The 14,782-nt window shown below is 47.7% G+C and overlaps 1 protein-coding gene across 1 annotated transcript in view; it reads right to left on the reverse strand.

Annotated features, from left to right (window-relative positions):
- Positions 1–14,782, reverse strand: part of AIFM3 (apoptosis inducing factor mitochondria associated 3) — a 90,189-nt gene that overhangs the window by 13,215 nt on the left and 62,192 nt on the right. Inside the window, exons 12-17 of the mRNA XM_065417892.1 lie at positions 12,402–12,517; positions 11,849–11,920; positions 10,750–10,813; positions 8,155–8,231; positions 5,779–5,896; positions 1,973–2,071 (exon numbers count right to left, since the gene is read on the reverse strand). Of these exons, the coding sequence (XP_065273964.1) occupies positions 1,973–2,071; positions 5,779–5,896; positions 8,155–8,231; positions 10,750–10,813; positions 11,849–11,920; positions 12,402–12,517 (546 nt within the window). The remainder of the gene's footprint in view (positions 1–1,972; positions 2,072–5,778; positions 5,897–8,154; positions 8,232–10,749; positions 10,814–11,848; positions 11,921–12,401; positions 12,518–14,782) is intronic.

The following is a 14,782-nucleotide window of genomic DNA, read 5'->3' on the forward strand; positions in this document are numbered from 1 at the left end:
TATATATTACAATTTTATAATACTTCTAAATCATTTCTAATGTAATTTTATGTGAATGAAGATGTTTTTCATTTCTCTCTCTCTCTGTCTCCCTGGACCAGTGATTGGTTCATTAATTATCCACAGAGGCAGCTAGTCCCTCCTGCCTCTTGCGCTGCTGAGGCTACATGTCTATTTTTAGCACACTAACGCTCGTCAAGCTAGTGCAGGTATGTTTAGCTGGAAATGCCACCTTCCAGCACCAGCAGAGATGTACCTTGACTGATACAGGAGGCACTGGAGGTTCAGAATAAGGTTGTGGGCGTAAGGACCTCAGAGGGATAAGCCAACAATCTCAGGTGACTGGAGAGAGAGGGCATAGCTGAGAGAGAACATGGCAAAGGAACTGTGACTTCCTGATCTGAGAGCCAGTTCTGTTCTAGCCTCAGTGTACTTCAGAGAGGCCTTGGGGCTCCTCTCACCTATACTGGCTGACTCTGGCTCCAACTGGCCAGTACATGAGCTGAGAATGGCCCGAGCAAAGTAGCACATTGGTCCCCTAAGCTAGAGGCTGCAGGGGGTGGTAAAGGAGCCATATCCTAGCTCTAGTTCTGCTGGGGATTGCTTCACAGTGGGGGAAATTGAGTGGCTTTCTAGCCCCTTTGCTGGGGCTAAATGGGATGAAGAAGAGACTCAGACCCAGAAGTGATGTCCAGATTAGCACAGTGGTTATCTTCCCTATTTGGACGTGCTCAGACCTCTCACCCGTAGAATCTACTGCCAACCAAGTGAACAGGCAAATTTACCTTCACGTGTTGTTCAGATGCTTTAGAATGGGCTTACCCAGTACTGTGTGTGCAGGTCTTAAACCTACAACTGATGTGGTAACAGGTTGGCGTTTTGAATTCATGCACAATTTGGGTCGCAGGAAAACTTCACATTATAAATAAGTTTTCCATGATGAAGAAAAAAGAAAACAAATCTCCTGTATCATCTGACCTGGGACCACAGAGACTGAAAAGCCTCAGTCATCACGATCATATGATATGATTATTTTAACTTGTTTGGAATTCTTTTAAATTAAACCTTAACTCTGAATGTTGTGGCTTTATAATGCTTCTTTCTGACAACACCGCCATCATGTATTTCACTCAAAATATGCACTCTTCGCTTTAACTTCCCTGTTAGCATAGTTTTTTGTCTGGGAATTCTCTCAGAACTCCTCATGTTCACACATCAGCAATGCCAGCCAGAGGCGCCAACTCGGTGTGTGTGCCGGGGCTGGAGCACCCACGGAAAAAAAACAGTGGGTGCTCAGCACCCACCAACCACAGCTGTTCAGCAGCCCCGCCAATCAGCTGTTCAGTGGCTGGCGGGAGGCACTGGTTGGGGGGAAAGGGGCGGAGCAGGGGAGGGAAGAGACAGGGTGAGGGCAGGGCATTGGGGGAAGGGGTGAAGTGAGGGCGGGGCCTTGGGATGGAGCGGGGGGAAGCACCCACCGGGAAAAATAAAACTCAGCGCCTGTGATACCAGTCATCACAGTCCAGCTACCTCACCCCTCAACTTGGTCACCCTCATTGGGTCCAGCTGCCATGTCCAGTTCAGGCACTGCCCCCTGAAAGAGTTTCAGGCATTGCCCCTCCCCCAGTCAGATTCAGCTGTTACCCATCACCCCTAGTCAGGTTTAGGTATTGCTCCTCCCCCTCAGTCAGGGACAGGCATCTTCTCCCCCCTGAAGGTCAGGCCCTGCCCCACCCTAGTCAGGTTCAGTACTGTGCCCTCAGAGCCATCTCCCATTTGTAAATCTTGGGGCGCTAGGGGCCCCTCCTGTTCCCACAGTAGCACATGTGGCATTTTTTCCTAAAGTGCAGACATCAGTCGCTGGTGAGACCCCTCCAGGTTGGAGGAGGGAGCTGGGTGTTATCCCCCCAAGATTTATGTACGGCTCCCGTCCAGTTCAAGAGGCTGCCTGGCTCGCATTAGTATGGCTGACCTGCATAGCGTAGGCTCTTCCCAAACACAGCCGTCCACAGGCACGGGACTGTGCTGATCTCCGTGCCATGGGCCAGCATGTTCAGAGCTGCGATGCGGCCTGGGAAACCGAAGAAACAGAGTGTAAGAAAGGAAATCGTGCGGGAGTCTTGCCACCCGCGCTGTGCCTGGGCAGGCCCAGAGTGCTCGGATTGCGCCCAGGACTTTGGGATGGTTTAAAGCCTTTTGCTACCAATTGCTCTAATCACAGTTTAAGTGGAGCCTAAGACCTTTCACCTTAGATTAAAAAACGCCCATCAGACAACCAAGCAGAGGGACGACAGCAGAAGTTTCATGAACCACAATGCTAGCAAGGTCATGGTGAAGCCCCTCAGTTACCTGCCTTCAAAGGAAGGTTGTGTGGCTCTCGTTCATCTATAGACCCTTAATCTGCACCCTCCCACCCCCGAGAAGACTGGCTACCAGTAAGGATAAGATTATGTCACGGAGATCACGGATTCCGTGACTTTACGAGACCTCCTGCTTCAACCCCAGGGCAGCAGGGCCAGAGCTCTCAGCTTCCTCAGGGGGACCTGGAGCCACTGCGGATGGTGGGACCCCAGAGCTCGGAGCCGCTGGGGCTGTGGCAGAGGGATCTGGAGCTGTCGGCAGCGGCAGGTGCTGGACTTCCCCCTCCCTCCTGCAACAGACCTCAGGCTCTCTTCCCCCTCCTCCCCAGCCCCGCTTGGGCATCAGTCAGCTCCCTGTCTACACCACCCACCCCCATTATTTTTAGTAAAAGTCACGGACAGGTCACAGGCTTCCATGCATTTTTGTTTATTGTCCGCGACCTGTCCATGACTTTTACTAAAAATAACCGTGACAAAATCTTAACCTTAGCTACCAGTCTCACCCCCGCCCCTTTCAGTGTTTCCCCCCCAATGACAGGGCAGAATGGTGCCTGGCACCTTTCACAGATATCGAAAAATGAACAAGGAGAGAGGGGAAGAGGAGGGACAGTGGATAAAACACTTCTCAAGAGCAGAGATCTTTATGGGGCAAAGTATCAGTGCCCCCCCAAAATCTGTACTGGCACCATGGTGATTCAGGGCTTCATAGACTGAGAATGGCGTTGCAGTAGGTAAAGAAGAGCATGTTTTCAGTGCCGATACTTCTTTATATCATGTAATGATATTAAAATCCTCGAAGCATGTTTAGAACGATGCTAACCAGAGTATTGCGTTCAAAAGGAAGGGTAACCTCGGTGATAGAACTCTAAAAACTGACCACTGGGACACCTGGCTGGCAGACTGGCAGTGCCACGGTGGGACGCGTGAGACTGGGGGGTGGGGGGAAAGGCTGATGCAAAAAGGAAAAAGGGGCTAGTGTGCAAGCCGGGGGATGACTGAGTCCTTCAACTTGCCTGGGGGATTTTTCCTTTTTTCTGGGTAAACTGTTGGACACTGAGAAAAGCCAAATGCCTAAGGCCAGCAGGTTAAGGACAATAAAGGTATTTTTAAATACATCGGGAAGAAGAGGAATTCTAGCAATGGTCTAGGCCACATTTGATTATGTTCAATATGGGCAAAGAGAAGACAGTCGCAGCCAGAACAACCTAGACTTGGTGCTTGAAAATCACTCATTTCCCAACACTGGGAACAATTCTGAGCCAAACTGAATAAGAGGAAAAATTGAGATAGAAAAATGTGAATGAAAAATAGGAGTTTATTAGAGGGCCAAAAAGCCAGGACTCCACACACAGGCTAGATGACTACTTGGGCTAAAAACCCATCCTGGTTCAGTGGTGAAGTGAAGGCAGCATTAGAACTAAAACAGAAACATATAACTAATGGAAGAAAAGGGAAATCGAAGGAAATCAGTATCAGTTAGAGGCTATGAAGTGTAGAACATTGATAAGGGAAGTGTCACAGGGCGGCTGACCCCTTTAAATGAAGCAGGCCCAGTGCTCCTGTGCCAGTTTGGCCATTTAAGAGGGTGAGGCAGTGCCTAGGGCTGTAAACGAGCCAGGCAGCAGGGCCCTAGTGGGGAGACAGATCTGGTGAATTGGGGTTACCAGCTTCATTCGGAAGAAGGCAAGTGAGAGCTACCGGCAACCAAGAGACTACAGGAGGTCCTCGTAGGAAGCAGAAGGTATTTCCTCGGAGAAGGCTGAAGGCAGGAGAGATGCAAGCGGGTTTTGTTGGCTGATCTCCCTGAGCCAGGGCTGGAGAGGGCGGAAGGCAGGAAGAGGAGCGGCAGCAGCAGAGAGAGGTGCCTGCTGGCTCTAAGCCAGAAAGCCGAAGGTGGAAGAGGGCTGGAGGCAGGGGAGCAGCAGAAGGGCTTGCAGCTGACATGCTGGAGAGCTGGACCCAGGGAACAGCGAGAGGGCTGGGGGAGTGAACGATCTCCCGGCAAAGGGGCTGTGGGGTTCCTGTTGGGAAGAGCAGGGTGACACTCCGTCTGGAAGGGCTAGGGTGACTATCCTGGCAGAGGGCTTGAAGAGGACTGACAAGGAGCCGAGATGTAGTGGAAGACACAGCAGTATGAGGATGCAGTCCCAGCAGAGAGCCTTGCGGGGTGAGGTTCCTGCTGGAAAGAGGGTTTTAAGGATTACATGCACTGCAGTGATATGGACTGTGTTGGGGACTTTCGATTATGGACTGATTTGCACTATGTTTTGATAATAAACTGGCCCCACGGAGGGGTATTATTGAGGCAAGAAAGCGGATATGTAGTTACTGGGGACTCTGAAGGAAGGAAACTGAGGCAGGCATGCCGGCTGTCCAGCGTGGAGATGTCAGCAGGAGGAACATATGTCACAGGTTGACTGGCCCCTTTAAATGAAGTAGGCCCAGCTCCCCTGTGTCTGTACAGGTGCTCCTAGTTTGGCCAACGGAAGGCGGGGCAGCACCTGGAGTTATAAAAGGATCAGGGGGAAGAGAACCTGGTGAGTCAGGGCTGCCAGACTCACTCAGTAAAAAAATAGTTGAGAGGTGCCAGAGACCAGAGGCCTGGAGGAAGCAGAAGGTGGCTCCTGGGCAAAGGCAGGAGAGCAGCAAGAGGGGTTTGCAGTCTGGCTTCCCCGAGCCAGGGTCGGAGGGGGCTGAAGAAAGGGAGGCAGCGGAGGGGCTAATCTGCCGACATGTCCACACTGGAGAGTTGGACACTGGGACAGTGAGCGGGCCGGGGCAGTGAGGGATGCTGTCTGATTTGCACTGTGTTTGGCTAAAAAACTGGCCCCAAGGAGGGTTATTATTGAGGCAAGAAAGGTTGTGTGAAGTTACTGGGGACTCTTAAGGAAGGAAACTGAGGCAGGTGTGCCTGCCATGCCGCAGCCTGCTGCAGGAGGGTGCTCCAGGAAGGATTGTGCTATGGCAGGAAGCTAAAGGCATCACGGAAAAATCCCTGGCTTGCACAGCTAAGGACTAGGGCTGTATTTGGGGGCCTCAAGAGGAAGGTGGGCACCTAGTCGGATTTACAAGCACGGCAATGGGAGTTAGGGACTTGACTAGGTTACATGCTCTATTAAGTCCCACTAGGCACCTATCTGCATCAGTAGGTGCCTAAATATCTTTAAATCTGAAAAACCCCCGTTGGGTAAGGACCACTGGCCAATCTAAGACAAACAACCCATGCCGGAATAATGAGGGATAATATTGAACAGTCAAGTGAATGGTGAATAATAAATCCCCATTCCCCTGCTACCCTATTCCCAACTGCCTCTCTATCTAGCCAGGTCTGGCTGGCTGACTTCCTGCGCATCTTCAAGACAGGCCTGTCCCTAAGTAGTTCAGGAGAGCTAATGTGAAGGGACTGAAATACACCCACCATGCATATGTGCCATCTGCCAGTGAGGGATGTTCACCTTCTTGTTGTTACGCAAGGCCAGTGGAAAGGTGACAGCATCACCAGCCGCAAAAACTCCTGGGATGTTGGTCTGCATCATCTGAAAGGAAGCAAGGGGCCGTTAGCACTGTAGTAGGGAGAGGGCCTGAAACATAAGCCCATGTATCAAGGCCTGGTAGGAGGCCTGAGGCCTGGGCTAAAGTAGTCAAAACTTTGCTGATATAAAGCAAAGTTAAGTTGTGAGCAAGAGGCAGGCCAGCCTAGCGGGGAATGGAAAGTCCCACCATACACTGAGCTGCGTCCATTGTCACGGGCACACACGTGCTAGTAGAATTGTAGACATTGATCTGGAGAGCTAGGACTATGCTTCGTCGATGATAAACCTGGCCTGGTGCCTTCGCACCTTAACGGATTTTGTGGTCATTGGGCGGTTCGCTCGAGGCCTGCTGTGCCAGCTGTCTGCGCAGAGCTGGGGCAGCGCACAGAGGGAACACACGCAGCCGAACATCTAACCACAAGCACCACTGGTGATTACGCCGCAATCGGTGTTACAAGTGCAGGGTCAGCAGCAGCACTGCTTCACCATGATTACAACACTTAGCCAAATCAGGCAAAAATAATCCAAGCGCTAGAGGAGAAGGGAAGGGATGAGAGAGAGAAAAGAAGTTGCTTCCCCATCTACACCCCAATGCATTACTCCCACTTCTCCTTTGCCAGTTGTACCCACATAGGGCTCACTGGATGAAAGGATAGCAGGGCCCGGGCATCTGGAACCCAGCCTCCCCCACAATCTCTAGTGTCAGCACTACAAGATGTCTTGCAAAACCATACCATGCCATAGAAACAGTCCTAATATCAGTACCTTCCCAGAGACAGTCAACCTGTCCTGTTCCACTGTTCCTGCTGATGGTGAACTTTTATACATAAAGATGTATTTTTACACTCACATGGGTCATTAACTAGGTGTGACCCCCCAACCTTCATCTTCACAGCACAGACCTTTTTCACCTCACCTACAGGACAATGGGCGGTGGTTCTTGGGGGGGAAGGGGAGTGTATAAACCATGCTACTGCTCTCTGTGTGGACCATGTAGGGAGTCACAATCACACATTGTTACTAGGTTACACAGTATTTGAGAGAGCAGCAGGACACTAAGCATCAAGATTCTAGGTGTGTCTTCCTGTTTATGCGAGCATCGTTCAGACAGACATGCTTCTGTGGGGGTTGTCTGTGATGACAGAACCCAGAACCTCCAGCTGTAGAAGCACAATCCCCTGACACTTGAGTTAAAGAACCACATCATGTAGCACACAATGAGCAGTACAGTCATAAACCTTGATCGGTGGTATAACTTCAAGAGGGTGACCGCTGCAGAGTCATACTGTCAGTGTGGGTTACACATGCATCTGATTTGGCAAGCCGCTTCTTGAAGACTGTGTGGCAAAGTGGATGAGAGTTGGCTTGGTCATACGAGAGACAGAGACCCAGGTCCTCAAAGGTATTTCCCATTGAAGTGGATGGGAGTTAGGGGTCTAAATACCTTAGAGGATCTGGGTCCTATCCTGGCTCTGTGAAATGGGTGCATTAGAGTCAGCCTCCAAGGCTACAGTAACACAGTGCGGGTTCTCCACGGCACAGAAACATTAATAGCCCTTAGAGTAAGTTCTGTGAGTAGACCTCTTGGTTACCGGGTGTATAGTTTAGTGCAACTGTGGATACACTCCAGGAATTTGTGGGAAGGGGTGGGAGCGCTCTCTCTATTTTTTTCTCATTTTGCTTCCTCAGAATCATTTGATGTCTGAAGCTTTTCACATCCTCATGGGACAGTCCACAGCAGGGGCCAAAATCGCATTCTCTCGCGCGATTTTATTGTGAGTCAATATTCATAAGAATCTGTTAATCTTAAAAAGCAACAGAGAGTCCTGTGGCACCTTAAAGACTAACAGATGTATTGGAGCATAAGCTTTCGTGGGTGAATGCCCACTTCATCTTAAAGGTGCCACAGGACTCTCTGTTGCTTTTTACAGATCCAGACTAACACGGCTACCCCTCTGATACTTGTTAATCTTAAACTACTCACTTTGAGGCTACCGATAGCTCAAAAATCCCTTGGCTAAATGACCCCATATTTATCCCACATAGTCTAACCATGCCCTTAGTGAGCCACAGCAATTTTCAAGATACTCTAAAATACACATGCGTAGGCAGATGACTTTGAAAATTTGGCTCTAAACAGCAACTGCACTACAACCTTAATTCTGGATTTGCTCCCACTCCTCCGCTATATGGCTGACTCCACACCTACCATCACAGCCTGCGTAGGGCCTTGCAACTGTCAGTGCTTTGACAGTGTTTACCTTGTTGACGACAATGAAGCCTTTGGAATCAATGTTAATGCCGCTTTGCTTCAGAAATCCTGTTGCTGGACTTGCACCTGCCGGAAAGGCAAAGGACATTGTGTGAGTGGGTCTGACTCCCAGACACTGTCTCTCTCATGAAAACAGATGTCAGAGCGAGAAAGGACCTGCTACCTCCAGCAATCACTCTCCTGCCAATGTCAGTTCAGTTCCATGATACCAGGTGCTGCTCAGTTAACAGCTTCTGTTGGGTCTCACGAATGCAGCTGTGCTGGGTGCCACAGTGGGCAGCGAATGAATGATTGACAGGGGGCTTCAGAGCCTTGTTGGCCAAGTTCAATGGATGGGGAGGATTTGGCAGAAACTAAAGTAACAGTGGAAATGCACAGACCTAGGGATAAACTGATTAGAATACGTACAACATGTGCAGCTGCATTTGGAAACCAGGTAACTCTGTTCTTATCAGATGGCACGTGGAGAGCGCTCCTTCTCTCCCTGTTTGCCGTCCTCCACAGCACTGCCCTTCCTTTCCAGACTCCTGTGCTCCAATTAACTCACCCCACTCCCACTCTATATACTTCCACTCTAAAAAATAGCAGAACGATCTCCTTCGAAAAGTGGAGCTAACATGCTGATTGCCACCCATCCATGGTGATCACTGTGCTTGTAGACTGTATCCCTGCTCCTCTAACCTTTGCCTGGCTTGTACGTTCAAGTCCCCCTCCTGCAATGAGTTCCACCTGCATGGAGTGCACGGCAGGACTTAGGCTTTGTCCAGGAGGAGAGCACAAGGAGGCGGCATAGCGCCCTGAACCCGAAGCGTGGCCATACATAGAGCGCCCGAAGCGGCGGCCGTGATTTTTAATCTGAAAATGTTTTTGGTTGTAGCTTTTTAAAATATCAATACAAAATGCAAATCAAAGATGGGAAATAAAAGCTAGGCTGTGTAGACTGCCTAATTTGCACAAAATGACGCACAAGTACATTATGTCAATAGTTACTGCCTAGTTAAATAAGAGAGGGGTTTTGTGGGAGTCCTTGAACAATGGTCAGGGGATCTTCTTCTGGAAAAGTTTGAGAACCACAGATGTATAGGATTCAGAGTAGCAGCCGTGTTAGTCTGTATCCGCAAAAAGAACAGGAGTACTTGTGGCACCTTAGAGACTAACACATTTATTTGAGCATAAGCTTTCGTGGGCTACAGCCTACTTCATCGGATGCATGCAGTGGAAAATACAATAAGAAGATATATATATACACAGAGAACATGAATGGGTGTTACCATACACACTATAAGGAAAGTGATCAGTTAAGGTGAGCTTTTATCAGCAGGAGAGAAAAAGAACTGTTTGTAGTGGTAATGAAAATGGCCCATTTCCGGCAATTGACAAGGAGATGTGAGGAACTGTGTGTGGGGGGGGTGGAAATAAGCATGGGGAAATAGTTTTACTTTGTGTAATGGCCCATCCACTCCCAGTCTTTATTCAAGCCTAATTTAATGGTGTCCAATTTGCAAATTAATTCCAATTCAGCAGTCTCTCATTGGAGTCTGTTTTTGAAGTTTTTTTGTTGTAATATTGCGACTTTTAGGTCTGTAATCGAGTGGCCAGGGAGATTGAAGTGTTCTCCAACTGGTTTTTGAATGTTATAATTCTTGACGTCTGATTTGTGTCCATTTATTCTTTTACGTAGAGACTGTCCGGTTTGGCCAATGTACATGGCAGATGTATAGGATTCCACATACTACACAATGAATATTACCATGTTTTAATGCACTTCAAGTTTAAAATTCACAAGGGTGTGATCAATGGGCATTGAATTGGGTGAGTCTTATCAATGCTTGAGAATAGTTTTAGTCTGTTTCTCTATCACAAATATTTCAAAAGTGATGGTATCTAAGCACCAAACTGTCGTTAAAATGAGCACAACCATGTTCAAAGAGGGCTCTCCTCTGTTTCTCTGCATTACAGTTTTCCCCCTTCTTTTCTTCCTTTTTTTTTTTTTTTCCTATTTTCCTTTTTTCATTCTCACTTTTCAAAACTTCACCAACTTTGGAAAAGTCAACAGGCAGCAAAAAGGAAAATGGAACTCTGTCACCTGGTGACTCTTCTAATGCTGGAGATGTTTTGGAAAGTTATAGAGACGAAAAAGGAAAAAAATACTCTACATGTCATCCGTTCTACCACATCAGGTTGTAAAAAAAAAAATGAATCAAAATAAAAAGATCAATTTGAAATTAAATGAATTTTTTCCTGGAAAACAAAAATCAAATGAAAAATGTTGAGAGAAACAGTAAGTTTTATGACCACATCTATTACCTAACCACAGTTCTGACAAGGGACTTTGACTCAGCTACTATATCTCACTGTTATCTTCACATCTCTTTGGCAAGGATCAATTAACCAACAGCTGGAAAGGTTCCCCTTGTTTGGGTGTTGATGGTGGATTTGATGGGTTGCAAAGGGCTGGACTCAATGACCGAAGAGGTCCCTACCAGTCTAAGCTAACAAGCTAACAAGCTCTCTCCTCTGTCTGGGAAAGCAGAAGCCACACTGTTGCCAAACACTGAAGCTTTGCACGTCAGGGTTCGTTTACCTATGCCGATGACACAGACATCCGCACGGAGGACTTTCCCACTCTTCAGGACAACTTCCTTAAGCTTTAGGGGACACAGATGAAAATCATGGTTACTTTAAGGACAGAAACGAATCTAGCAGTACCCAGCTGAGTTGGAATCTCACTCTAGTTCATGAGATAAGGGGAAATGACTCAATTGTAATTCTGCTTCAATGAAGAGATCATCCTGCAGGATTCTCACTCTTGGGTCTTGGCTCCCTAATGTAAACCCTGTAGCTGCAGGTTTCTTGGTCCCTAATGACAGCGGTAATGCATGATATATGTCGCACCAATCTCCCCTTTAGCTGGTGCTCACCAACCATCCTAGATCCTAATTGCTGTCCAAACCCCTATCATTGAAATCTCTCCACAGTAAAATCCAGCCACAAAAATACAGTGGGCTGAGATGTGTGTTGCCCTCAGAGACGTGTTGGTGGGCATGGTGAGAGAATGTGAATTTAATAGAACAGAAACGAGAAGAAGCAATGAACCAGCAATGAAACGAACCCACCTCTGACAGACAGACCTCCGGACTCCTCCGGACATGCACACAAAGGAGGCCAAATTAGGACTGCACGGGTGACTTGAATTCTGGCATTGCTAATTTCTCTGTGCTTGACTTTTCTCATGAAGTATTTCATTAATGGATGGGCTAGGCACCCTGACTGCACAACGGTCATGTGGGCCCTCGGAATGATGTCACAGGATAAGCCCTGTCCCAGCAGTGCACAGTGTGGAATCACCAAAAACAGGAGAATCCCTCAGCCCATAATTACTAGAAGCTGGTAGTAACCCCTATATTTAATTTGAACCCAGTTCACTCCGCAGACTGTGCTGGGAGGAGGTGGGGATGGGGGGCATGGCCTGGCCTGGCCTCCTCCCCAGCTCTCTCTACCCACTTTGGAGTGATAGGTGCCCCTAGGGCTGCAGGTTGGGAACGGTTCCTGCACTCCTTTGAGCTCCTCACACTCTCCCTGCCCTTCCACACACTCATGCACAGGTCAGGCACAGTCTGGCCCACAGTCCCCTTCCCTCAGCCCCGAAACGCTCAGCTCCTGTGGAGCACCAGCTGCTGTACCTTGCCCTCCTGCTCCCGCAGCTCAGACACTTCAGTCTGCATGTAGAACTTCACCCTGTTGTTTTCAAACATCTGTGCAACGAGAGAAAGACATAAGTCCTTACGCTCTGGAGCTGCCACCAGTTTCTGGCTTCTCTGACTTTTCCTCCACAATCCCATTCCCTCCCTCTTGAGCTATAGCTCTCAACTCGGCTTGAGGGTGCACTGGAAACGGGCTCTCTGAGCATCTCTGCATCTCGTCTGCTCAGTGGGGTGTCATAATTTTGCAGTGTAGGAACACAAAATACTTGAGCATATTGCAATTAGGCCAATGGGGAGGATATGGCCAATGTTTTCTTTTAGGTGTCAACCACCGTGCAGCACTTTATAGCTTCAGAACACTGCATGCACATTTAATACATCAAATAAACCCAACACAATGATACCATTAACTGATAGTGCCAGCAGGGAGGTAAGACGTACACAGCTGTCCTCCGCACAGCAGGAATCAGGGTCACTGACCCCCTTGCTTGATCCAAAATAATCCTCTAAGAGACTGGTAAGTCATAATCACCTTCATGAGAGCTTGGCCAACCTTCTCCCCAAAGAACTTCTTGAAAGGCACTTCTTCCAGCTCAACCACAGACACGGAATGGGCCTTCTCTGTCAGGTAGGCTGCCACCTCCATCCCTGGGGAACAGAAGCAGGTCAGAGACAGCGCACGCCACTCCCTGCACTTCAGTGAGGTCTCTGGAGCTGAATTCAAGAGCTGTCAGGTGGTGGCTAGAGATGTGAGAACTCTCAATTCGCCCTTTCAGGGCTGGGAACAGCTGCCATGGCATGAGCAGCTGTCTTTGGGCTCAGCACAAGGATGCACTGCAGATGGTATGAAGAATGTTTTCCTAGCAAGCTGCTCTCTCAGTCTATTGTAAGCGCTAGGGGGCAGGGACCATCTTTTTGTAATACGTGTGTAACGTCACCCCTTCCCTCCTAGCACTGTCAGGGTCTGATCCATACTGGGGTCTCTGGAATGACTGCAATTTGAGGACTACTGCTGGTATGCATAATGATAATTGTGGCTCAGCATGACCTGGGTTGCCTCAAGCAGCCTGATTCCCCGCGATGGGAACTGGAATTGCTATTTTGGGATATTAAGAGTATTCATAGGGTGGGCAGAAACCTTCTGCTCTCCAAAGGGCTTCATAGTGATCGTTTCTGTGTTTAACCACAAGACCAATTATTTATTTGTGAAATGCTTACAAGGAGGAAGCCACAAAAAGGCTTTGAAGACTGAAGTAAGTGATGCACCGTAATATACTTAGTAAATGGTCATTGAAAAGCATCGCTGTTTGCAGTGGTGTTGTAGCCATGTTGGTCCCAGGATATGAGAGACACAAGGTGGGTGAGGTAACGTCTTTTATTGGATCAACTTCTGTGGCTGAAACAGATAAGCTTTCGAACTCCACAAGCCTGAAGAAGAGCTCTGTGGAGCTCGAAAGCTCGTCTCTCTCACCTACAGAAGTTGGTCCAATAAAAATATTACCACACCCACCTAGTCTCTCTCATTTAAAACCATAACTTTATGAATAGAAGAACTAGGAGGAACATACATTCTGTGGCTGGGATCATAGTCAAGCTTACTGAATTATACATTGCAAGTATGATTCATTGTGAATTTAGCTTTTTTTTCTAATCATGAACCAATCCCGATGTCCGGGAATGTGTTTGTTATTTGGAAGCATTGTTCAAATAGCCTGGCCAAGAGATTTTCAACCTATCGGTTGTCTGTGAATTGTTCGCTTTGACTATTTGCAGTTTGTGACTGGTCGCCATGGTTGCGTGTTATAGTTTCTGCTTCCTGACTGGATAGATTACATCTTGAAACCAGGAAACTGACCCAAACAATAAGTATCCAATATGTGCATGCAGTTCATAGACTGATCAGCCTAATTGTTCAGTCTTCTAGACGATTAATTAAATTAATGTACCAGTTGGGGTCGGGAGGGCTGTGTCCTGGAAAGCAGTGACTCAGAGCACTTAGAGGTCATGGTGGAGACCAGCTGAATATGAGCTCCCAGTGCACTTCAGTGGCTATAAAAGGGCTAACACAATCTTTGGATGTACAAAGAGAGGAATATTGAGTAGGGAGGTGTTATTGCCTCTATATGCAGCATTAGCAAGACCATTGCTGGATACTGTGTCCAGTTCTGGTATCCATACTTCAAAAAGGATGTTGAAAAATTGGAAGGGGTCAGAAAAGAGCTACAAGAACCATCAGAGGTTTGGAAAACCTGCCTTATAGGTTATAGATATAGATATCAAAGAAGATGTTAAAAATTTGCAGCTTAGTTTATTTCCCATTTGAATTTGTCTACCTTCATATTCCAGCCTTGGATCTTGGTATGCCTTTATCTGCTAGATTACAAAATTCTTCTCTCCATGTAGGTACTTCTAGACTGTGATGAACTCACCTCTTAACCTGCTCTTGGACAAGGATGGGATGGGATTTTCAGCAATGCCACCATTAGTTAGGAGCACAAGTCACTGCAAATCTCAGCTTGAGCTCCTTTAGTCTCTTGCAGTAAGGCACATTTTCCACGCAGTTAATCCCTCTCATAGTACTTCTCTGAACTCTTTCCAGTTATTAACATTCCTTTTAAATGGACATGGTATTTCAGGGCTGGTCTCACTGGCGCTTTATGCAGAGGCAATATCACATCCCCTACTCCAACTTGATAGTCCCCTGCTTATAAGACCATTATGTCTGAAGTCATGACGACAATCTTTGTTATTTATTTCAGAGTAGCAGCCGTGTTAGTCTGTATCTGCAAAAAGAACAGGAGTACTTGTGGCACCTTAGAGACTAACAAATTTATTTGAGCATAAGCTTTCGTGGGCTACAGCATCCAAAGAAGTGGGCTGTAGCCCACGAAAGCTTATGCTCAAATAAATTTG

This window comes from Emys orbicularis, chromosome 16 (assembly GCF_028017835.1).
Source record: "Emys orbicularis isolate rEmyOrb1 chromosome 16, rEmyOrb1.hap1, whole genome shotgun sequence".
In the NCBI taxonomy this organism is placed as follows: domain Eukaryota; kingdom Metazoa; phylum Chordata; order Testudines; family Emydidae; genus Emys; species Emys orbicularis.